Source organism: Stegostoma tigrinum, chromosome 11, assembly GCF_030684315.1.
Source record: "Stegostoma tigrinum isolate sSteTig4 chromosome 11, sSteTig4.hap1, whole genome shotgun sequence".
NCBI lineage: Eukaryota > Metazoa > Chordata > Chondrichthyes > Orectolobiformes > Stegostomatidae > Stegostoma > Stegostoma tigrinum.
Window position 1 is genome coordinate 2,439,253 of NC_081364.1, and position 25,558 is coordinate 2,464,810.

General features: G+C 46.7%; 1 protein-coding gene across 10 annotated transcripts; it reads right to left on the reverse strand.

Moving 5' to 3' along the window:
* Positions 1-704: 704 nt before the first annotated feature.
* On the reverse strand, positions 705-23,075 carry klf15 (Kruppel like factor 15). Of its 10 annotated transcripts, XR_009446479.1 has the most exons (5): positions 22,865-23,072; positions 17,950-19,061; positions 12,710-12,927; positions 5,873-5,920; positions 705-4,211 (listed from the first exon to the last, which is right to left on the reverse strand). XR_009446479.1 is itself a non-coding variant. In XM_048547611.2 (4 exons), the coding sequence occupies exons 2-3, from the start codon at positions 18,966-18,968 to the stop codon at positions 4,151-4,153; spliced, it is 1,080 nt and encodes a 359-aa protein (XP_048403568.1). In that variant the 5' UTR covers positions 18,969-19,061; positions 22,865-23,075; the 3' UTR covers positions 705-2,538; positions 4,117-4,150. The 10 variants fall into 10 exon arrangements, 8 of the variants coding, with proteins under 8 accessions (XP_048403568.1, XP_048403567.1, XP_048403563.1 ...); XM_048547611.2 differs by lacking the exons at positions 5,873-5,920; positions 12,710-12,927 and having other exon boundaries at positions 705-2,538; positions 4,117-4,211; positions 22,865-23,075; XM_048547610.2 differs by lacking the exons at positions 5,873-5,920; positions 12,710-12,927 and having other exon boundaries at positions 705-3,491; positions 4,117-4,211; positions 22,865-23,075.
* Between the last annotated feature and the right edge of the window lie 2,483 nt (positions 23,076-25,558).

Sequence of the window (25,558 nt, forward strand, 5' to 3'; positions counted from 1 at the left end):
TTTTGTTGGAACCTTGCCAAAGTTTAGCACTGAAGCGGCACCTCTCATGGACGTATTCCAAAAATAGATGGAGATATGAATCAAAGAGATGGAATTGCAATAGCCACAAGAGATGAATATCTTGCTGGTAGGATCTGTCAATTGTACATTGTTAAAAATTGGATAAATCTCTACACTGTCTGGAATAAAGTGTGTAAAATACCAGACGCCCTGAATAATAAGCACCAGAACTGATTAAGGGTTTACACCTGCCTCAGATACTGATAACAGGCTAAAATCTTTAAGAAGGATGGATCATTCTTTGTAAAATAGTGAGAAGCTTTTATTTTATTAACATGGATGAAGTTTTGAGTCAGATACCATTGTTATTAAGCAAGCCATTGATGAAGGAAGCTCAGACAAAACTGTGCACAGAAAACCAGAAAGCTACTGCATTTGAAAAATCTGTGAATTTGTGATTTACATAATTGGGACACTATTGCATTTCTTTAACGGAACATAACTTTCCCCACTAAAGAAATTAAAGAAGCGATCAGGGCATAAATGGAAAAAAAATTAGAAGGCAAAAATGTTATTGTGGTAGAACTAAATAGGCATAGCGAGTTTTGAGAAGATTTGTAGCTCAGGTTGAGGTTCTGGATGTGAGTTTGCTCGCTGAGCTGGAAGGTTCGTTTTCAGATGTTTCGTCACCATTCTAGGTAACATCATCAGTGAGCCTCCGACGAAGAACGTCTGAAAACGAACCTTCCAGCTCAGCGAGCAAACTCACATCCTAAATAGGCATTTTGGTCATTCATCCCCCAGAAGGTTAATAATCTCAGTAAAGGATGCAGAAATAAGGAATGGTGAATACAATAAGCTTCTGGAAGAAATAAGCTGTCGATTTGTAAGAATTGCCAAGAGACACTGTCATGTCCCAGGAGAGAATAGAAAGAAGTATCCTTGTTAAACAGCCCTTACTTGCGGATTTTAATAATGCAGTGACTGTGGATTTAAAGGTAATAAAGAACAAATATTTTCACTTTACTTTCTGTAGATTTGGGTACCTGATTTAGTCTATGACAACATTTAACAGTAAAGGTAAGAAAATAATTGTCGATAAGATCATGGAAAAGTGGTTAGGGCCTGGACTTGGAGCATAATTTTTCACTGAGAAAGGAGGTGGTGGCAGCGAGTTTGCTAATAGTGGATTTTTGATTTGATTTAAATTATTATTGTCATATGTGCCTAGGTACAGTGAAAGGTTTTGTTTTGCATACAGTACAGGCAGATCATACTGTACAAAATGCATCAGGGTATTGTGTATTTAAGCTTTTGTATCTTCTGCCTGACAGAAGAGGTTGGGAGAGAGTATAACAGGGGTGCGAGGAGTCTTCGATGATGTTGGCCACTTTTCCAAGGCAATGAGAGATATAGATGGAGTCAACGGATGGAGATATGCATACAAATATGAAGGTGGCAGGGGTACAGGAATGGCACCATGCAGTTATGGGAAAGGGTGAGGCCAAAGAGGACTTGAACCTGCAGGTGAAAATTTAATAAAAGAGGTTTGTGTGGGCTAGTAGCCAATGGATGTTAGTGTGCATTCAGGGAATGAGTGTGAAGGTGTTTGTTATTAGTTGTGGAGTTTTGAATGAGTTCATGCTTCGTAGAATCCCTACAGTGTGGAAACAGGCCATTCAACCCAACAAGTTCACACTGGCCCTCAGAGCATCCCACCCAGACCCCATCCCCCTATAACCCACCTCATCTACACATTCGCTAAACACTACGGGCAATTTAGCACGGCCAGTCCTCCCTAGCGTGCACATCTTTGGACTGTGAGAGGAAACCCAAGCAGACACGGGGAGAATGTGCAAACTCCACACAGACAGTTGCCTGAGAGTGGGATTGAACCCAGGTCCCTGGCTCTGTGAGGCAGCAGTGCTAATCACTGAGCCACTGTGCTGCCCCAAAAGGAGCACTTCACTCTCCTCCATCACAGCTAAACAAAGGCTAACCCAATCAGCAACCACTCATGTTGCCAAAACCCAGAATTGGACCAGGGAACCTTTAGATCTTTAGCCTAATGCTCTCCCAACTGAGCTATTTCAGCTGACTGTTTATCAGGGAAGAAAGTGGGGATGAATTCTGAGTGAGTGACTGAGTGAGTTTCCTTTGACAGCATAAATAGTGTCAACCATGGATAGCTTCCCCTGTTTCTGATGGGCCAAATGACCTTCACCTGGGCCATAACACTTCTGAGATTCACTGAGACCTGGTTACTCTCGGGTTACTCTTTGTGGGATCTTGCTGTGCGAAAATTGCTTGCCTGTTTTCCCAAGATGCAGTGGTGACCATGCTTGGAAAGTGTTTTTGTTGGTGGTGAAACACCTGGGATATCCCAAAGCTGTGGAGGACACTTCCAAGATGCATATCGTCCTCTCTGGACACTGGCAGATGGGGTTCGTGACCCGTCTTTGACATGAGCAATGCAGAGAAATGCAGTAATGTCCCAGCCTTCTCCTGAAGCCCCAGTCCTCAGTCCAGGGCCGGAATCTGTCAGCAGAAGAAAAGCCCATTTATCTCAGAAGCTCGGCCTCTCACAAACTGTCTCTGTTGATGAGGGGGAAATAATAATTGGTAAAGCAAAAGTCACTTTCAAGTTCAATTTGAGAACGAAGAGGCTCTTGGACCAACCTGAAACTCTTGGCATTCCTGAGACGGGGTTTGTAGAAAGGTTTCATACCGAGAAGCTCAACCTCTTTCTCTTGAGAACCATTTGGGGGGGTGGTGGAGGGGGGTGTGGTCACATGGCAGAACAAGACCCCAGCAGGTGCTGAGGCCCTCACTCAACCCAATAATACCACGTACCCATACCATCTCGGCTCAGTCCCCACGGACTTAACCTGGTCATGCTGCCAGAATAGCTGACACTCACTAACCAGAGTGAACATTTGGAGATAATGGGAACTGCAGATGCTGGAGAATCCAAGATAACAAAGTGTGAAGCTGGATGAACACAGCAGGCCAAGCAGCATTTCAGGAGCACAAACATTCGGGATGGCTGGAGTCTGAGCTCAAGGGAACATACGAACATAAGAACAAGGAGCAGGAGTAGGCCATCTGCCCCTCGAACCTGCCCTGACACTTAAAAAGATCATGGTTGATCTTTTCATGGACTCAGCTCCACTTACCCACCCTCTCACCACAATCCTTAATTCCTTTACTGTTCAAAATACATCTTTGCCTTAAAAAACATTCAATGAGGGAGCCTCGACTGCTTCACTGGGCAAGGAATTCCACAGATTCACAATCCTTTGGTTGAAGAAGTTCCTCCTCAATTCAGTCCTAAATCTGCTCCCCCTGAGGCTAAGCCCCCTGGTTCTAGTTTCACTTGCCAGTTTCTCATGAGTGTCTGGGGAATCTTTCCAGTGAGTCACTCATTGCAACCAACTCACAGCTGTCCTGGGTTTTCTCCATCCTGCTTCCATCATCTGTGGAGCTTGACTCTTAGAGAGAAGAAGGTTGAGAGGTGACTTAATTGAAACATATAAAATAATCAGAGGGTTAGATAGGGTGGATAGGAAGAGCCTTTTTCCTAGGATGGTGACGGCGAGCACGAGGGGGCATAGCTTTAAATTGAGGGGTGAAAGATATAGGACAGATGTCAGAGGTAGTTTCTTTACTCAGAGAGTAGTAAGGGAATGGAACGCTTTGCCTGCAACGGTAGTAGATTCGCCAACCTTAGGTACATTTAAGTCATCATTGGATAAGCATATGGACGTACATGGAATAGTGTAGGTTAGATGGGCTTGAGATCGGTATGACAGGTTCGCACAACATCGAGGGCCGAAGGGCCTGTACTGTGCTGTACTGTTCTATGTTCTATGTCTTGTATCGATCACTAAGTAATTTTATTCTGTGAGCAACTACTCACTTGGACACCATGGATTGCAGTGGTATGGCTGACATTGTTACAAACACATGAGGAAGGCTCAATTGTCAGAATTCCATAAAATGTCAGCCAGGATCTCTGCAGATGGTGTAGCCAGATTAAAGAAACAAACATACCAACTCCCTCGAGCAAAGGCTCATCAGAAACACGAGGAGGAAAGATTCTGAAGTTGCACTCACCCCAAACTCAGTCATCTGCGGTATCCTCTCCCCTTCACAACAGATCACCCTGGGTGCTGTCAACCCAGTGGAATCTAAAATGCCAATCGATTTGTCTGGGTGAATAAACAGAACAGATGGTGATAAAAAGTTAAATGTGCACCTGGGCATCGTAATGATAACAGTGACAATGCCCAAGGATATTGAACCCATTCAAATACCAATTCCAGTCTTTTTTAGAAACAATTCATTAGAAACTCTCTCATGGTCAGAATTTAATGCAATTCCTTTTAAAGCATATGCTGTACATTTTACAGAACAAAGAAGATATACAGTTTTTTATGTACATCACATAAATGACAAGATTTACATAATCAGAGAGAAATCTCAAATAGTTTAACTAAATAGCGACTATCTGGATACAGGATATGTACACAAACATTCATAGGATGCAAATTAAATTGATTACATTAAAAATAATGTACTGTGTTAGAATCAACACACTGCTAAATATTTATACACTCTGCTCTCTGATGTTACTAAATTAACAACTGTATTCCAGCCACTACTGGGACAATAATAAGGCTGACTAACTCTAAATTTTGTCATAGCTGAATAATTTCCTGTTCTCTCGCTAGCACCAAATCACAGAAGGTGGGAACAGCACAGGGAGACCAGCCTTGGAGCCACAGCAGTGACACAGAAGGAAAACATAAGGGAATCTCTTGGAAATCTCTCTCCACATTCAACCCAGAAGGTCATTGGTTCCAGCCCCACACCCAGAGACCTGAGGCCTTCCAACAGGCTGACTCACATGGTGCAATGCCGAGGGAGTGCTGCACTGCCAGAGGTGCCAAGCTGTAGCCAAGGGAGTGCTGCACTGCCAGAGGTGCCAAGCTGTAGGTGAGGTTTGGCTATTCTCAGACGATGTAAAAGCTTCTCTTTCAAAGGCGAGCATGGGAGTGCTCCCCAGTGTGTGTGACAATACTTCAATTACCGAAACCATGCCATAATCACACTGCCGATTAATGGGATCTTGCTGTGTGTGCAGTTGCCATGTTTCCTGAATCACTTCAGTGATGACACTTCAAAAAAAAAGAGCTTCCTGGCTGTGAACTGATTTGGGATGTCCTGAGGATGGCTTTCTTTCCTGTTGCACAAACTGGGCAGCTGTTATTCACTTTCAAAACTTCCTACCACGATTAATCAACACAAGAAAAATCTTTTGCTCACCTCGGTGCCAGATAAAAGCACATCAGCAACACCTCCATTTGTGACAATAACAGGATTCAAAATGTCAATGAAGCTGGATTCAAAGTTTAACCCCTGGGAGATACATTCTGTGTGGGTCTAAAACAGTAACTGAACAGGGATCTGCTTCTGCACATTGCTGCTTGCATTGCCACTCACTCACTTCCACATATTACTCTCACGACAACTCAATTAAACTGAGCGAATTTGATTGCTAGCTTCTGATGTAGGGTAACATCCTGAAATCTTTATCCTGTTTCCCTCCACAGATACTGCCTGGCCCGTGGAATATTTCCAGCATTTTCTCTTCTAAGTTTGAATTTCCAGTGTCCACAGTAATTAGCTTTTGTGATCTCAGTGAAAATCGCACCTTGATATTCTACATTTCAGGGACATTTTGAGTTTGGCTTTGGGCCTAGTATTTGTCCTGAAGTCTCCAGGAACTGTAGATTAATATTTGGGACACTGTTGTAAGAAAAACAAAACTCTGGAGAAAGATCATATACTCTTAAAAGAAATAACTTACGTTGAACAAAAACAAATTGCTGGGAAAGCTCAGAAGGTCCGGCAGCATCTGTGAGGGAAAAACAGAGTTAATATTTTGGGACTGATGACCCTTCCCCAGAAAAGTTCATTGGACCCGAAACATTAACTGCTTTTTCCTTCACAGAAGCTGCCAGACCTGCCGAGCTTTTCCAGCAACTTCTGTTTTTGTTCCTGATTAATACAGCATCCGCAGTTCTTTCGGTTTTTCATTTATGTCGAATATTTTGCTAAAAGTGAGAGATAAGAAAATGTTGTTTGACTTTAGGATCAATTGGGATGAGCATGAGGGACCAATAGAGGAAGGTGGAGAGGGGGGAGGTGCAGAACCACTGGAGGTTCGTGTGATGAACCACCCCGGAATCCATCCAATGAGAATAGCTGACACTTGACAGAATCCAGTTGGACAGATGCAGTTTTATCACAAGGTTCATTTATTTGGTTCCATCTTGGCTTTTGAGTTGGTGACTTCAGCAAGAATGCCAACATCCCGGGAAGAAGATTATCACTTACCTGGTGGCTCTCTTCAGCTATCGAAGGGGTTTACACGCTGGATGTGAGGATATAGCACAGCTCACTCCTTCGTTAAGGACAATATCCAACATCACAAACACATGAGCTCCCAGGTTCGGGAATGTCACAATTACTCGGGAAGACCGAGGAACATTAAATTCATCTTCTCTCCGTCTGGTGGTGGGATTATTGGGATCAGACTCCAACAATGAATCCATAATCAAGCAGGTGTGAGGATGGGTAAAGCCCCAGTGGTAACGGGTCAGAGATTTGGAAACAAATCCTCTCTCCTGAGCATGTTCTGCTCACCGCGTCACATCTCACATAACACTTTATCCCAAATCGTAATTTTATGGGAGAAATCTGTCAACTTACACGTGGATGTATCAAAATGATGAGACCATAAGAAACAGGAACTGGAATAGGCCATTCGGCCCCCTCAGGCCTGCTGCACCATTCAATAGGATCATGGCTTATCCAACATTCCTCACATCCAATTCCCTGCATTTTCTCTGGAACCCATGATTCCCCAACTGATTATCCTCTCCACCACCTCCCAAAGGAATTTGTTCCATAGATTGAGATGTCATTTGCTCACATTAGTTGAGAATGTCACCTCTTCAAATCCAGGCTACGTGCTCTGCACAAGGCAGGGCAACTTATGAGAGTCAACATTACCTCTGGTACATTTTGTGGTCACCAATCACAGGATGGAAAGTGGAAGTGTTTGATCTTTGCAAACCCTTTATTCCTACAGAATAATTTGGAAAAATATTGGCAAACTGAGTAATGTGACAAATGGACAAAGTGTGGAGATAGTAAGGACTGCCGATGCTGGAGTCAAAGATAACACAGCGTGGAGCTGGAGGAGTACAGCAGGCCAGGCAGCACCAGAGGAGCAGGAAAGCTGACATTTTGGTCAGGACTCTTCTTCAGAAAATCAAAGTGTGGGGCTACTTTTCTCAAAATGCTGGAAGAAAAGAGCTGGAAAGTCAATGGTGAATGTAAAGATCTTGGGAATGATTTGAAGAGCTTGGGGTTGTCCCTGATGCCCTGGTCCACCATTTTACCCTCTGTGGGAAGCACTACAGCATTGTGGATGCCACGGTGGCTCAGTGGCTAGCTCTGCTGCCTCACAGCACCAGGGACCCATGTTCACTTCCACCTTCAGGCTGTCTGTGTGGAGTTTGCACACTTTCCACATTTTTCCATGGGTTTGCTCTGGTTTCCTCCCACAGTCCAAACATGTGCAGATTAGGGTGGATTGGCCATGCTAAATTACTCCCAGTATGCAGAGATTTGCAGGCTAGTTGGGTTAGCTATGGGTGATGCAGGGTTACAAAGACATTGATAGTGGGTGTGACTGAGTGGGACGCTGTCTGGAGGGTTGGTGCGGACTCAATGGGCCAAATGGCTTGCTTCTACACTGTAGGGATTCTCCGAACCAAATCCACCAGGTTCTGGTCATTTTGTTTTTGTTGTGTCTGGGATCCTTCTGTGCACACAATGGTGGCCACAATGGCCAAAATGATGAGTGTGTATCTTCAGAATCACTTATTGTCGAGGAGACACTTTGAGATGTTTGTGAAACCTGATACATTTCAATATAGATACAAGTCACACTATCTCTGACAGAGTGAGCCGCTTTTTCCTATCTGGGCTTCTATCCAGGGGCTCTGGAATGTCAATTTACAGATTAATAATTAAACTTTCCACAAATCTTCACCACACTGTACGCTTTTCCTTTTGCTTTTATGCTGTGCTGACTTTCTTTGCCAGCCGCGGCTGCCTCATCATCCCCTCAGTACATTTCTTCTTCTGTGGAATCAATTTCTGCTCTGCCCCCGAATCACTCGCAGAAATTCTGGGTCTACATTCAAGGGAGTTTAGAAGGCTGTTTGGGAGAGAAATCCCAGTGAAAATTATACAATACTGAGAGGTCAGGACTCAGTGGCTGTGGAGATGCGGGGTGGCACGGTGGCTCAGTGGTTAGCCCTGGTGCCTCACAGCACCAGGGTTTGATTCCAGCCTCAGACAACTGTCCATGTGGAGTTCGTACATTCTCCTTGTGTTCCTATGGATTTCCTCCAGGTGCTCTGCTTCCCCCCACAGTCCAAAGATGTACTCGTTATGTGGATTGGCCATGCTCAATTTTCCCGTAGTGTCTAGAGTGGGAAATGCAGGGATAGGGTAAGGGACGGATCTGGGTGGGATGCTCTTCGGAAGGTTGGTGTGGATTTGACGGGCCGGATGGCCTGCTTCTACACTGTAGGGGTCCCATTACATTTCCATCTATAGGAGAGACTAGGACCTAAAGGCACAGCCTCAGAGAGAAGGAGTGACCCGACAGAACTGAGGTGGGAAGGAATTTCTTCAGAAGAGAGTGGTGAATCTGTGGGACACAGAAGGCTATGGAGGCCAAGTCATGGAGACTTTAAGGCAGGGGTAGATAGGCTCTTGATTCGTAACAGGGTCAAGCATTGCTGGGAAAAGGCAGGAGAATGGGGTTGAGAAACATGTCTGCCATGATTAGATGGCAGAGCAGAATTGAGGAGAGCCAAATCAATTAATTCTGCTCCTATATATTATGGTCTTATGAGTGGTTGGCCAGAATTGTGTAACATTCCTGAGTGAGAGTGAACAAGGTCACAGGCTTCAGTCTGCCAGATCCTCATCACGGGGCGCTAACGGGAGACCAGCAGGACCAATGCTGTCTCCATGGCCACACTGTGGCAATACTGTTTGAAGATTTCCAAATTCCAAGAAGGATTTATAACAACCAAACGCTGTCAAATGTTGAAACGTTTCAGGAATAGCACAGTAGTCCCGGCAGGATTGGGTTTGCTGCAGTTACTCGCCATCAACCCTCAGACAGCACCTTCCTAACCCCCGATCACTTCCATCTCAAAGGACAAGGGCAGCAGATACATGGGAACACCACCCCCTGCTAGTTCCCTTCCGAGCCTCTCCCAATCCTGACTTGGAAATATATCGCCGTTCCTTCACTGTCACTGAATCAGAATCCTGGAATTCCCTCCCTAAGGGTATTGTGGGTCAACCCACAGCACATGGACTGCAGCAGTTCAAGAAGGCAGCTCACCTCCACCTTCTCAAGAGGCAACTAGGGACGGGTAATAAATGCTGCTCCAGCACATTATGCCCACATCCCATAACTCAATAAACAATAATTCCAATAAAATTAGCTTTACGTTTAGGAAGGTACTCAAAGCCAGTCTTTTGACCGTCCTGAGTGACCCTGAAAAGATTTCACTTCCCATCCCGCCTCAGCAATTATTTATTAAGTCACTGTAATACCGCAATGAGTCCCAGCTATCACAGAGCATGTCACACACAAGAGGCACACAGCTATGGATTCAGGTCACACTCCAGAAACACAAGTCTGACTGTTTCAAAGCTGAAGGAGCGCCACACTGTCAGAGAGTCAGTGTTGAGGGAGTGCCGCACTGTTGGAGGGTCAGTGCTGAGGGAGTGCCGCACTGTCGGAGGGTCAGTACTGAGGGAGTGCCGCACTGTCGGAGGGTCAGTGCTGAAGGAGTGCCGCACTGTCGGACGGTCAGTGCTGAGGGAGCACCGCATTGTCGGAGGGTCAGTGCTGAGGGAGCGTCGCACTGTCGGAGGGTCAGCGCTGAGGGAGTGCCACAGTGTCGGAGGGTCAGTACTGAGGGAGTGTGGCACTGTCGGACGGTCAGTGCTGAGGGAGTGCCGCACTGTCAGAGAGTCAGTGCTGAGGGAGCGCTGCACTGTCGGAGGGTCAGTGCTGAGGGAGTGCTGCACTGTTGGAGGGTCAGTGCTGAGAGAGTGCTGCACTGTTGGAGGGTCAGTGCTAAGAGAGTGCTGCACTGTCGGAGAGTCAGTGCTGAGGGAGCGCCGCACTATCAGAGGGTCAGTGCTGAGGGAGTGCCGCACTGTTGGAGGGTCAGTGCTGAGGGAGCGCCGCACTGTCAGAGGGTCAGTACTGAGGGAGTGCCGCACTGTCGGAGGGTCAGTACTGAACGAGTGCCGCACTGTCAGAGAGTCAGTACTGAGGGAGTGTCGCACTGTCAGAGGGCCTGTGCTGAGGGAGTGCCGGACTGTCACAGGGTCAGTGCTGAGGGAGCGCCGCACTGTCGGAGGGTCAGTACTGAGGGAGTGCCGCACTGTCAGAGGGTCGGTGCTGAGGGAAAACCGCACTGTTGGAGGGTCAGTGCTGAGGGAGCGCCGCACTGTTGGAAGGTCAGTGCTGAGGGAGTGCCGCACTGTCGGAGGGTCAGTACTGAGGGACGTCCACACTGTCGGAGGGTCAGTGCTGAGGGAGTGCCGTGCTGTCGGAGGGTCAGTGCTGAGGGAGCGCCGCACTGTCGGAGGGTCAGTACTGAGGGAATGCCGCACTGTCAGAGGTCGGTGCTGAGGGAAAACCGCACTGTTGGAGGGTCAGTGCTGAGGGAGCGCCGCACTGTTGGAAGGTCAGTCCTGAGGGAGTGCCGCACTGTCGGAGGGTCAGTGCTGAGGGAGCGCCGCACTGTCGGAGGGTCAGTACTGAGGGACGTCCACACTGTCGGAGGGTCAGTGCTGAGGGAGTGCCGTGCTGTCGGAGGGTCAGTGCTGAGGGAGCGCCGCACTGTCGGAGGGTCAGTACTGAGGGAATGCCGCACTGTCAGAGGTCGGTGCTGAGGGAAAACCGCACTGTTGGAGGGTCAGTGCTGAGGGAGCGCCGCACTGTTGGAAGGTCAGTCCTGAGGGAGTGCCGCACTGTCGGAGGGTCAGTACTGAGGGACGTCCACACTGTTGGAGGGTCAGTGCTGAGGGAGTGCCGTGCTGTCAGAGGGTCGGTGCTGAGGGAATGGGCACTGTTAGAGGTACCACCTTTCAGACTGAAGTTTAAACTCTTTTTCGGGCTAGGTGTATCTTGAGCAAGGGAGGTATTTTCAGTTCCCTATTTATTCCCAGCCAATTCCACTGAAACAGATGATCCAGTCATTATCACCTTGCTGCAGGTGGGATCCTGCTGTGTGTAAGCTGGCTATAATGTTTTTTATCTTACAGGTGTGACTACATTTTAAAAAGCAGTTCATTTGGGCTGTGACACAAATTGGGATGTTGCTGGTTTGTGTCGGGTGCTTTAGAAATGCAGCTCTTCATGGAGTTAAAACAAGTCAGTTTGGCTAAAAGTGGTTGCTTCCCTAAATTTTATTCGTGACCAGCTGTTTTGCTTTGAACAGCATCTGGCAACACCTCAACTTGTTTGATTATGAATCCAGCCTCAAATCATGAAATTTATTGAATTCAACTTCACAATTTGACAGAGTGGGATTTGAAGTCACAATCTCAAAGAATGACAACAAGATCTGGAGGCCATTCACTACAGTATTTCTGTGCTGGATTCCGTTTAAAATTAATTCATTCATGTGATTTTGGCATCACTGGCTGGTCCAGCATTTATTGCCCTGTCCCTAGTTGCCTCTTGAGAAGGTGGGGGTGAGCTGCCTTCTTGAACCGCTGCAGTCCATGTCTGTGGGTCGACCTACAATGCCCTTAGGGAGGGAATTCCAGGATTCTGATCCAGCGACAGTAAAGGAGCGGCGATATATTTCCAAGTCAGGATGGGGAGTGTCTTGGAGGAGGAACTTTCAAGGTGTGGAATTCCCATGTATCTGCTGCCCTTGTCCTTCTCGTTGGAAGTGGTCATGGGTTTGGAAGGTGCTGTATGAGGATCTTTGGTGATTGAGCTCTCTGTTCAGTCTCTCCCATATTCTGCCTTGCTTTTTCATGTAACCTTATAAATTTGAGATATGCTTGCTTTCCTATAAAGGAAAATAAGCCACACATTTGAAATGATGTGAATGGATGAACTTTTGCTGGCTTATTTACACATTTCATAGACAGCATGTTGCAAACAGCATCCAGTAAATAACCTTCAGTCTACATTGAGAAGCGCCACTTGCACAAACCACAGCTCAGGCAGTGAAATGGAGTCTTGCCTGTGTTTCAGAAGGAACAAAAGGGATTTAAATGGCCACATGCTTCCATGCAGATTAACAGGAAAAGTGATGGTGAGGAACACAGCAGCTGGACACCCTTTGATGTGAGATTTGCACGGTGTGACCAGGCCAGTGGCCTGAGGTTAGAGTTTGGTGACTGGCGCTGGGCATCATGAATCCACCACCTCTCCGCAGCAATGACACCAGAGGGTTAATTCCCAGCCTCTCCTAACTTGGAAAAGGTCAAGGTGCAGACACCTTGCAATGGACGTGAGTAAAACAGTGTGTCTCTATCCTGGTTCTATGCCCACTCCTTGCTCCTTGTTCACCTTCAGTTTTCACAGGCAGCCCTTAGGGCTGGGTCACCATTCCAGACGGTCAGTTTGCAGGCCGGGCCATCCGGCCAGTTCTGGGAAAGCGGTGGACCTTGACATGTTTGGAAAGGTGGTCACTGCGAGCAAACCTCTTCTCACAGATAGCACACTGGTATGGCTTGACTCCAGAGTGTGATCGTCGGTGTCTGGATAGTTCATCGGACCTTGAGAACCTGAAGTAAAGCACCAAGAGGTTAGATGGTCATTCACCGCTTTTGTCTCAACAAAGGCCAACCATCTCCTCTTGCAATGCCATGTTTCACTTGCAGCTGCTGGCCTCAGTCCCTGAGAACACAGAGTCTTAAAGGCTCGAATAATGAGGGTAAATTGCAAAGATTAGATTTGTAATCCCTTAGCCAAAGAACACAGAGCAGGACAGGGCCTTCAGCCCACGATGTTGAGCCAAACTTTTACCCTAAACCTAAGGTCTATCTAATCTCCACCCATACCTAATACTACCATCCATGTGCCTATCTAATAGCAGCTTAAATGCCCCTAATGAGGCTGACTCCACGACCCTCTCTGGCAATGCATTCCCTGCCCTTACCACTCTCTGAGTAAAGAACCTCCCTCTGAGGTCTCCCCTGTATCTATCTCCACTCACTTTAAAACAAACCCCCTCATAAAAGCGACCTCCACCCATGAATGTGTGACCCATCTGAGCTGTTTCAGATGATCAAAGGGGTCTGGAGGGTGGATGGGGGTAAATGAATCCTCAAGTTGGTTTGGGTAGTCGACACAAGCTGGGCAAGGGGATTACTATAAAATTCAAGCCAGGCTATTCAACTGTGATGTCAGGAAGCACATCTTCATTCAAAGTAAACAACAAAATTAAAAATGACAATGTTTTTTGCTGGGCCAAGGGATTAAGGAACCTGCGAAGACTAATGGAATAAAGAAACAGAGCCGGGAACTGTTCAGAATGAAGATCGAAAGGTTTCACTCACTGTCCTTACTGTCTGAAATCAGGATGGGGGTTAGAGGATGGGGGTGTCGCAGAAACTGACAGGGGCAGTGAGATATTCAAGAACTGCTACTTGCTTCATCTCCAGCACAACAAACAGAGGGGCTGAATGGCCTGCTGTTACATCCTCATTGCAATGGGTTTTAATTTCAGCTCTATGAAGACTGAGGGAGTACACAGGTTGGAAAAGGGAAAGCTACAGAAAGGACGGCACCGACTGTGGGGGCATTGACAATAAACACAAAAAATTTATGACAAAGTCTAATCAAGGTGTGTTTTCAAGAATCATAAATGTAATGATTTGCTCACAAACTTACAGTTGCTATGTACTCCTCCTCCAAGTGTGATTCCTGTTTCTGTACCATCCCCGTTTTGCTTTAAACCATCTTGATTTTTGTCACTGCATCTCTCCTGCTTCCCAGGCAGTCACTGAACTTCCCATTGGTTCTGACCAACTCTCCTGATCTAAACCCTGGACTTGCATCAGATCTTCCTCAACCTTCAATCTGCCCCCAAAATATGAACACACAAGTTAGGTGTTAAATTCTTCCTTGAATAAAGTGACCAATACTGTACTTAGTCCTCCAGATGTGGTCTGCCCAGTGCCCTGTATAACTGAAATGTAACATTCTAGTTTTCATGATAACAAAGTGTGAAGCTGGATGAACGCAGCAGGCCAAGCAGCATCTTGGGAGCACAAAAGCTGATGTTTCGGGCCGAGACCCTTCATCCAGAATTGTCAGCTTTTGTGCTCCTAAGATGCTGCTTGGCCTGCCGTGTTCATCAGCTCCATGCTTTGTCATCTCGGATTCTCCAGTATCTGCAGTTCCCATTATCCTTATTTTCATACTCAGTTTGCCTTGCAATAAATGAAGGCATTATGTTAGCGTTCCTGATCACTTGCTGCACCTGCACACTAAGTTTGTGATACATGGAACAGATTACCCAGATCTCTCTGCAACTTCTCACAATTTCAGTAATACGCTTCTGTTTGAATTCTTCCAGCTAAAATACATGACATCATAATTTTCTACAATTTACTCCAATAGAAAATGTGAAACTTACTGAAAATATTACGGAGTATCTGGACAGAGAGTGCAATCTCTGACTGTGCCAGTTCCAATTAATTGATGTGAAACATTAACTTGTATTCCCAGCCCACAGAAGCAGCCATCCCTACAGAGCAGTTCCAGTATTTTGTGTTTTTGGCCCCAAGGTCTCCTGTAGGATCTTCCCACCTTCAGTTTCTATTCACCATAAATTTCAGCTCATCAGAAACACTGCAGCACCACACCCCAACTCTAACCCTGCACACTGATTTACATCATCCTTGTTTTCAAACACGTTTCAAATTACTGATGGAGTGCCACACTGTCAGAGGGTCAGTACCGAGGGAGTGCCGCACTGTCAGAGGGTCAGTACTGAGGGAGTGCCGCACTGTCGGAGGCTCAGTACTGAGGGAGTGCCACACTGTCGGAGGGTCAGTACTGAGGGAGTGCCGCACTGTCGGAGGCTCAGTACTGAGGGAGTGCCACACTGTCAGAGGGTCAGTACTGAGGGAGTGCCGCGCTGTCAGAGGGTCAGTGCTGAGGGAGTGCCGCACTGTCGGAGGGTCAGTGCTGAGGGAGTGCCGCACTGTTGGAGGGTCCGTGCTGAGGGAGTGCCGCACTGTCGGAGTGTCAGTGCTGAGGGAGTGCCGCACTGTCGGAGGGTCAGTGCTGAGGGAGTGCGCACTGTCGGAGGGTCAGTGCTGAGGGAGTGCCGCACTATAGGAGGGTCAGTACTGAGGGAGTGCTACACTGTCGGAGTGTCAGTGCTGAGCGAGTGCGGCACTGTCAGAGGGTCAGTGCTGAGGGAGTGCCGCACTGTAGGAGGGTCAGTGCTGAGGGAGTGCCGCACTGTCGGAGTGTCAGTGCTGAGCGAGTGCCACACTGTCAGAGGGTCAGTGCTGAGGGAGTGCCGCACTGTCGGAGGGTCAGTGCTGAGGGAGTGCCGCACTGTCGGAGTGTCAGTGCTGAGCGAGTGCCACACTGTCAGAGGGTCAGTGCTGAGGGAGTGCCGCACTGTCGGAGGGTCAGTGCTGACGGAGTGCCACACTGTCGGAGGGTCAGTGCTGAGGGAGTGCCGCACTGTCGGAGGGTCAGTGCTGAGGGAGTGCTGCACCAACAGAGGGCCAGCACTGAGGGAGTGCTGCACTGTCGGAGGGTCAGTGCTGGGGGATTGAAAAAAGTCCACATGCTTTGTTATAACATTGTCCTCAATAGAAGACTTTTTTAAAATTCATTCACAGGATGAGGGTGTCGCTGACCAGGCAGCATTCATTGCCCATCCCTAATTACCCAGAGGGCTGTTAAGCACTAACCTCATTGCTGTGAGTCTGTAGTCACATGTAGGCCACACCAGGTAAGGATGGCAGTATCCTTCCCTAAAGGACCTTCTAGAACCAAGTGGGTTTTTCTGACAATCAACAATGGATTCATGGCTATTCTTCGACTCTTCATTCCAGATTATTATCAAATTATTATTATTGAAGTTCCATCATCTGCCATGGCACAATTCGAAGCCAGGTCCCCGATCATTTCCTGGGTCTTTTGATTAACAGTCCTGCGATAATACTACTCAGCATTCACCTCCCTTCCTGGCAATTTTCCTTCCCAGGATGACAATGTGAACAGATGGATTTTTCCAACAACTGGCACTGGTTGCAGTTGTTCTTAATTCCCATATTTTTTATTGAATTTAAATTCCGTCATCTGCTGAGGCAGGATTTGAACATTAGCGGAGTTTCTGGATTAATTTCTGGATTCCTCAACCAACATTACCAAAAGTGATTACCAGGACACCATGACATTGCTGCCTGTGGCATTTTGCTGTCAACAACACAGCCCACCCTTTCTGTGGCAGAGAATTCCACAGGCTCCCCATCCTCTGGGTGAAGACATCACTCCTCATCTCAGTCCTAAATGGCCTACCCTGTATCATTAGCCTGTGACCCCAGGTTCTGGACTTCCCAGTCATCAGGAACATTCTTCCTGCATTTACCCAATGTAGCCCTTTTTGAATGTTATAAGGTTTTACGGGATTTCCCTCTGAATTACGTTGAAACCAATTTCTGCCTCAGTCACTGACCCTGGAAGAGACTCTGTGTAAGGGACTCTCTCCCACTCTCTATTCTCAATCTCAGGCATTTAATTTCCTATCTATGGATCCTTGTTCCTGACCTCCCAATGGCTGGGACTTATCAACTTCTGTCTGTCCTCCAGAAACATTTCCATCATATCATCCTGCAAGCAGCGTTATTCTGAATAGAAAGATCTGATTTTTCATTCATTCTTTTATTCGTTTGTTAGTCGCTCCTGAGCCTGACAGTCTCCTGGAAAACAACAGAATAATATTTTGCCTTTTCTTATACTTTTCTGACTTGATTTTTTGTCTGTCAATGAAAGGAACCAGTCGGAATTCCGAATGTTCCCACCACATCACACCAACATGTGCTTGGAAGGTGGGAAAACATACATTTTAATCAGAGTCTTTTCAATCTCAACATGTTCTGAAATCTTTCATCACTGATGAAGCAGTTTTTTCATGGGTATAATCTAGGAAACATGGCAGCTACTTTACACACAGCAAGATCCCACAAACGGCGATAATATAAACGAGCAGATCATTGATTTCAGTAATGTTGTTCAAAGATTGCATGCTCTTTGTACTCACGCTGATGTAATCTCTAATTTAAAATCGAGGGGGAAGATGGGAGTTTAGATTGAATCTCATCTTTTGCTGGAGCTTCGGTTCACAATTTGTCATTTTCTTTGAAGTCATTGGGCACTCCCTCAACCCTGTTAATAGTTGTAAAAACTCATCTGGTTCGCTAATATCTTTTAGGGAAGGAAATCTGCCATCCTGACCTGATCTGTCTTACATGTGACTCCAGGCCTACAGCTAGCTGATAGGATGGGCAAAAAAAATGCTGTCTTAGCCAGCGGCACCCACATCCCATGAATGAGTAAATACAAAGGTCAAAGAGGATCAGGGACGTTTTGTTTGGTTTCCTGGTCAATCGTTAGCTCCAGTCAATATCGACAGGTTATCTGCTCCTGGTCATGTTGATGTTTGTGAGAGACTAGATGAGTGTCAATGACTTCTGATTTATTACGAAACACTTTGAGGTGTCGTGAGGTGGTGAAAGATGTGACGGAAATTCTGCTTTATAACAGGACCCCTCACTGACCTCCAGACACATCCGGGCCAAGTGCAGGCGAACGGCTTCTCTCCTGTGTGTCTCCTTAAATGAGCTTTCAAATGGCTGCTCTTGGTGTACATCTTGGTGCAACCAGGAAATGTGCACTTGTGCATTTTCAGGAGTTCTGCTGGGGTCCCTTTTGGAAACTTGTGCCCCAGAAGGAGGTTGCCTTGGCCCTGGGAGCCTTCTATAGCTCCCGCCACCGGCTTAGCAGCTACAGGAACCGGTGCAATCCGCACATACTGACGGGAACAGCTCAGGTTGGCTGACTGCACAAACTGAGGCACGAGGGTAAAAGTTTGCCCCTGGATATTGATGAGGAGTTGGGCAATCTTCAGGTCTGTTCGAGGATGTGGAGCACCCATACTGCCATGATCCTGCTTCATCTCAATGGGCTGCAGTTGAAGAATGACTGGGATGGCTCCACCAATCTTCAATGCCTCCTCAATATTCCTCACACCTTTGGTTTCAGACTTGACTTGCACGGGGAGGACTTTGAACTGACCTTTGCCCTGCAGCATGCCAGTGGATCCCAGGTCACCATTTGTCTCCTCAGTCACTTCACTTTTGAATTCATCCTTTAAACCCACATCCATGTTCTCCTCAAGGAATTCTTCAATTTCCTCCAGTGTTGGCTGGAATGGCCCCAACTCATCCCTGACTGCCCCAAAACTGGGAAATTCCACAGCCTCCTCCTTGATGGTGGGATGGCCAGCCTTCTGGTCTAAACCCAGAGTTGGGAAGTTCCTCATGGAAGCCTGGGAAAGCAGGTAATCGATGATTCCGTCTCTACTCTGGTTGCTGGATGAGCTGTTACAGCCGGAGCTTAGGACCAGGGAGTCAGGACTGGAACAGGAGTGTGAGCTTGAGCAGTCACTGTCATCCTCAGACACAGGGGATGGTAACATCCGGTAACTGCTTCTCTCCATCATCTTATCACCATGGTAACCCACCGATGGAGCCAGGGACAGGAAGTGGCTGTTATTGGGCGGTAGGTGATCCACCATGACTGCCTGAGGAATGCTGTCGGCCAACAATGGACCAATCAGATCTCCCGCTATCTGGGCTCAAATCCACAGGAAACCAGTTGGACCCAGTGCCTAATAAACACAAGAAGATTTATCTTACATTTCAACAACTACACAGCAGGGTGCCACTTAAAATGCACAAATTTCACATTGTTTATGTTCACTACAGACAGGGGCAGCACGGGGTTAGATACAGAGTAAAGCTCCATCTACACTGTCCCTCCATCAAACACTCCCAGGACAAGGACAGCACGGGGTTAGATTCAGAGTAAAGCTCCCTCCACACTGTCCCCCCATCAAACACTCCCAGGACAGAGACAGCATGGGGTTAGATACAGAGTAAAGCTCCCTCTACACTGTCCCCCATCACACACTCCCAGGGCAGGGGCAGCACGGGGCTAGATACAGAGTAAAGCTCCCTCTACACTGTCCCCCCATCAAACACTCCCAGGACAGAGGCAGCATGGGGTTAGATACAGAGTAAAGCTCCCTCCACACTGTCCCCCCATCAAACACTCCCAGGACAGAGACAGCATGGGGTTAGATACAGAGTAAAGCTCCCTCTACACTGTCCCCCATCACACACTCCCAGGACAGAGACAGCATGGGGTTAGACACAGAGTAAAGCTCCCTCTACACTGTCCCCCATCACACACTCCCAGGGCAGGGGCAGCACGGGGCTAGATACAGAGTAAAGCTCCCTCTACACTGTGCCTTATCAAACACTCCCAGGACAGGGACAGCACAGGCTCACTATGTGAAGTGGGCTTGAGGGTTTGACCTGTTGTACATGTCCTCACTCTGACTGTGTCTGATCTAATGGCTGGCAGCAGGGAGATTGTGAACTGCAATGTCTGGGGACGGGAACTGTCCTCACAAATCACAACACTCAAAATGACAAGATGTGAGTTGTCAGTGTGATCAGGGACTCTCGTTTCCTAACGACACTGTCTTAAATTCGTCCAAACACCTCACCAGACCCTCTCACTGTCCCCTATATTGTCTTTCTGGCTGAACTGTGGCAGAGGACACCAGTAGGTTATTTGGCCATGGAGGGAATCACAGATTTAAGGAGATTAGAACAGAACTAAAAGTGATGTGCAGGTAAATGATCTCATCAGGTTGTTGTGCTGCTGGGAAAGGTGGTGGGAACAAAAGACTGCAAAGCGGGCACTGAAGAGATATGTAGACAGGAAAATGGCAGGGTAGTGAAAAAGAAAGCTTCAGAGAATCAGTATAAGGCTTTGATCTGTAATTTAACTTCCTGTGGCATGTTGTTATTGTCATTATAGCCAGGGAGTAGAAAATACGTGAATGCAGGATTTCAGCTCAGAATAGGGCTGAATATTCAATAGCTTTTCATGCAAGATTTTGTGATGGAGGATATGTTGCATAAACATAAAACAGTGGGTAGAGGTAGTGAAGAGGGGAGAGCATACACAGTGCCATGGGAGAAGTGGAGCTGAGGAGTCAGGCCTTTCCCTCCTTGATAAGTATATCTCCTGCTCATAGATGGTGAATCTTTGGAAGGTTGAAGGGTGGGAAGGAAATACTCCAAATTTGAAGAACACGACAGGCAGATTAAGATCTGGGGCTGCACCAGGAACAGAATATCCTTCCGATGAGACTCTCTGCTCCCTCCTTACAAAGGTTTTGGACCTTAATTCATAAAATCTTGGGACATCCCTTTGTCAAGGCCCAGTTTGTTTTCTGTCACCTTGCCAATTCAATATGGCAGCCTGGTCCAACATCCATGCAATTTGATAGTCCAACTGGGATTTACTGGCTGCTGTCTTCCTACTGGCCCAGCCTGTATCCAACTGTGTCCTCTCCCCAGGTGGATTGAGATCAGCTCAGAGCACACCTTCTAACCAGGGAATGCCCTCTTCCTTTGCACATCCATGGAAGGTGGTCATCACCGGCTGGAGACCACCTGAAAAATAAAATGTTAATGACGTTTAGACACTTCTGAGCAGCAAGTGCCTCAAAGCTCCTTTCTGTTAGTGAGGTATTTGTACATTCTATGATGGAGAAACATACAGAGCAAGCTCCCACAAACAGTCACAGTGTAGTGACTCAGTGCTCTGTTTTGGCTGCGTCCTACAATACCCTGAACTCCGGTCTCCTTTTCAATGGATCGTACAATCCACCTGAGGTTTCACATTTCATCTGAGCAGCAGACCGTTTGACTGAGTGCAGCAATCCCTCACCATCAATAGGCCAGCACCACGGTGCTCAGGCCTTGGAGGGGACTCGATCCAGAACTTTCCAACCCATCGGCACAAATATGATCAAGGGGATTCTGGTCCTAGGGAACACGTTGGTGAGACAGACTGAGCAGAAATCTTAGAAGCTTCATCTTTCACTGCCCTTGTGTGAGCAATTAAAAGTTTATTCTTTGGTGGTGTATCCTCACTGTTCATGTGTCTGATCCTTTTTGCGCTGGATGGTTACATGAAAAAGAACAACTATTCAGTGACTATAAGATGTAGGAGCAGAATTAGGCCAGTCGGCCCATCAAGCCTGCTCTGCCATTTGACCATAGTGAAATTGTTTCTCAACCTCATTCTCCTGCCTTCTCCCTGTGATTCTTCCACCCTGTTTCAAATCAAGAACCTGTCGAGGTCTGTCTTCAATACATTCAATACATTCAATACCTCGGTTTTCACAGCCCTCAGTGGCAATGGGTTCCCTTAAGTCAAGGAGAAGTGGTTTTCCACTTAATCATGTTGGAACCTGAGAAATTACTTGGGGGTGATGCAGAGTCAGGGTCTAATGAATATTGCTAAGTTCCTGGGATAACAGTGGCTCAGCTATCATGTGTTAGGATTCTTCTAGAAGGTTCAAACCTGTATCGCATGGAGTACACTACACTGTAACTGTACCATCATTTAAAAACTGTTCATAAACATTATCTAAAAGGCTGACTGAATAATTAGAGAAGCCAAATCAGGTCATCAGCGTTAGACTTTAGAGAAATGTATACTACCTCTGTCAGTCTCCCTTACCTTCTCCCTCTATCCCTGGTCTCACTCCGTCTCTCCCACTCTCCAAGCTTCTCTCTCTCTCTTTGCACTATACTCCCTCACACTTTCTCCTCCATCTACCCTTCCTCTCTCTCTCTACTCCTCCTTCAACCTCTCCCCCTACCATTCCCAATTCTCTTCTCCTCTCCTCCTTCAGTGCTCCCCTTGTCCCCCCTCCCCCTCACTCCCCCACTCCCTTCTCACTTTTCTCCCTCTCTTTCCTCTCTCTCCCACTCTATTCCTCCTCTCACTCTCTATCTCTCCCATTCCTTTCCCTCTTTCTCCCCCCTACCCTGTACATCTCTCTTCCCTGCGCATTTCTCTCTCTCTCTTTCTCTTCCCTTCCCTGTTCTTTTTTCTTCTCTTACTCACCTCTCACGTCTCTCTCTCTTTCCCTGTACCTCTGTCTTTCTATTTCTCCTTCATTTCTCTCTCTCTTTCTCTCCCATTTCTCTTTTTCTCTCTCTTTCTCCTCCCTTCCCTGTTCCTCTCTCTCTCTCTCTCTCTATCTCTTTCTCTCCCATTGCTCTCTCTCTCTCCCTCTGAATGTTCCCCAAACTGGCCCCACATCAGTTTGACCGACAGTAACCCTGCCCAGTCCATTTTACCAGCCGGAGCTATCAGCCGGTGCAGAACTCGCAGGAGAGGGGAGAGAAATGAAGACAGAGAGAAAAGGAATAATACAGTTTCCAAGCCGCGCACAAGTTTCTGAAACACTGAGAAAGTGACAGTATTCGGAAAGTGAGCTGTCACGGATCAGACAGGCTGTCAAATCAAAAACTCCACTGGGGACCATGAGCCTGTTTGCAAAATAAAAGCGAGTTGTATGGGGAGTGGGCTCTGACCTACCTGAAGCAACGTCTCATTGAAGCTGGCTCTAGCTGCAGCTTGCGGGCAATGTCAGAGGATTCACACTGTACACATGTGACTACAGACCCAGCTCTCTGCCTTGCTCAACAAACTGGAACCACTGCACTGGGGAGGCTCGCTTACTGAACCTGTTCTCATTGGTCTGGTATTCTTCATGGGGGCTGGTCCACACAACCTTTCAAAACATTCTCCTTCAGTATTTATTTTGCAACAGAGAGAGAAAGAGAGAAAAACAATCACAAAATATTGGCTCGGTTGTACACAGCTTGTGACTCATAACTCTCAGGAATTGTCTGTGTTATTTGCTGACAGTTCCCACTCCTCTAGTTCAGCCTCAGGGCTCCCGTACCGAGTGCTTCCCATTCCTCAGTAATGTGGTCAGCCATTCACAACCTCTATCCAAGGAGGTTTGCAGGGAATGATGTGTGTGCATGTGTGTTTACTCTGTCACCATCGGATTCTCTTTGTCAGTGGCTAGGGAAACAGGAAGTCGTTCATGAGGAGGTACTTTTCATTCATTCAACAACAGAAATTGCTGGAGAAGCTCAGCAGGTCTGATGTATGGGAAAACAGAAACAGGCCTCGCCTTTCGAGGCCAGTGACCCTTCTTTGGCCACTTGTTCTCGGCATGTGCCCATCACCAACATTGCCCACTGCTCTCAAAATCACCAACTGTGTCCACAACAACTTTGGTTCACCCCCGGGGTTAGAACCTATTTTTAAAGCAATTATTGGCAAGCTCAGAATTTATCACCTGTCCCCAATTGTCCAGAAAAATCCAAGCTGATCCAAACAAAAAGGGTTCTGAAGAAGGGTCACTGCACTTGAAAGATGATGGTAATCTTGAGCTCACGGTCTCAAACGGTGGTGTTAGCAGAACTCTCAAAATATTTAAAATGTATTTCGATAGGCACTTGAGAGAGAGACATTAGATAGTTCCCCAGTTTAATTTCTCATCTGACAGTATCTCCAAGAATGCAGAATACCCTCTGCACTGCTGTCAGTCTAGAAATTGTGCTCAAATATCTGCAGTGGGCCTTGAACCTTTACCTTTTAAACATCCCCGGGTTGGCCTGCGATAGTGAGAACGGAGCATTTCATCTGGGATCCTTTCTTGTTTTGAGGCTGATCAAGATGGAGCAATAGAACTGAGCATCTTCATAAACTGTTTCCACAAGGCGGTTCACCGCCAGCCACTTCGGTGTGGGCTGTTAGGCCCAGACTGGGTAAAGACAGCAGATTTCCCTCCCTCATTGTGATGAGCGAAAGAAACAAGGACAATGTGAAAGAAACCTTTTTCACCCTGTGAGTATGAGGATCTGGAGCACTGTGCTGCTAAACGTGGTGGAGGCAGGTCCAACTGTGGCATTGGATGGTTATTAGGAGAGAAATGGTATGCAGGAAATTGGGGAAATGGCAGGAGATTGGCACTAAGGGATAGAAATAGTACAAGCATGATTGCCTGAGTGGATTCCTGTACTGAAACAATTCTGTAATTGTGTGATTCTAAAGGGCATTAGTTGCGGCTTTCAACCTGGCAGCTTTGTGATTATTTTTAATGGGTTTTCCAACCCAGGGGAAGTTGCACTGACATTCTCTGGGTGACCCGAAATGTTAACTCTGATATTTCTTTACAGATACTGCCAGACCTGCTGAGCTTTTCCAGCAACTTCTGTTTTTGTTCCTGATTTATAGCATCCATAGTTCTTCCCGTTTTTCTCTGGGTTAATTGTTGAGTATTAAAGCCTTTAGGCTACTCTGTCTAATTGATTGGTATTATTATACATATGCATACAGCTGTGTGGAAGAAGGTCCTTCAGCCCAACAAGCATTATTTATCAAGTATCTGGTGTATCTTTCAGAGTTCAATCTTACTCAGGTATTTGAGTTCGAGAATGTTAATTTGATCCATGTAATCACTTCTTGTATCAGAACTCTCTCAACTTTCTTGAGTAAACACTACTAAAACCTGCCAAAAATATATTAGTTAAAATTTTTGTGCTTCAAAATCAAGTTGGAGTTAACTGTAAGCAAAAGTAATTTATATTTACCTTCAAGGGAGTGCAGTGGGGATTCATTAGGCTGATACCAGGAATGGCAGGAATGTTGTATGAGGGGAGATTGACTCGACTGGACCTGTTTTTCCTAAAGTTTAGAAGAATGTAAAGGATAGAATTCTAATAAGTTTGGACAGACAAGATGAAGGGAGGGTGATTCTCCTTGGTGGGGGAGTCTAGAACCAGGGGCACAGTTTGAGGATTGGGGTAGACCATTTCAGACTGGGATGAAGAAACATTTCTTCACTTGGAGGGGAGTTAACATAGAACGTAGAACAGTACAGCACAGTACAGGCCCTTCGACCCACAATGTTGTGCTGAACTTTTACCCTAATCCTAAGGTCTATTTAACCTCCACCCCTACCTTATACTATCATCCATGTGCCTGTCTAATAGCCATTAAATGCCCCTAATGAGGCCGACTCCACTCCCCTCTCCGGCAATGCATTCTACACCCTGACCACTCTCTGAGTAAATAACCTACCTCTGACGTCTCCCCTGTATCTACCTCCACTCACTTTAAAACTATGACCCCTCATAATAGCTACCTCCACCCTAGGAAATAGTCTCTGCCTGTCCACTCTATCTGTACCTCTGGAACCATAGGAATTCTCTA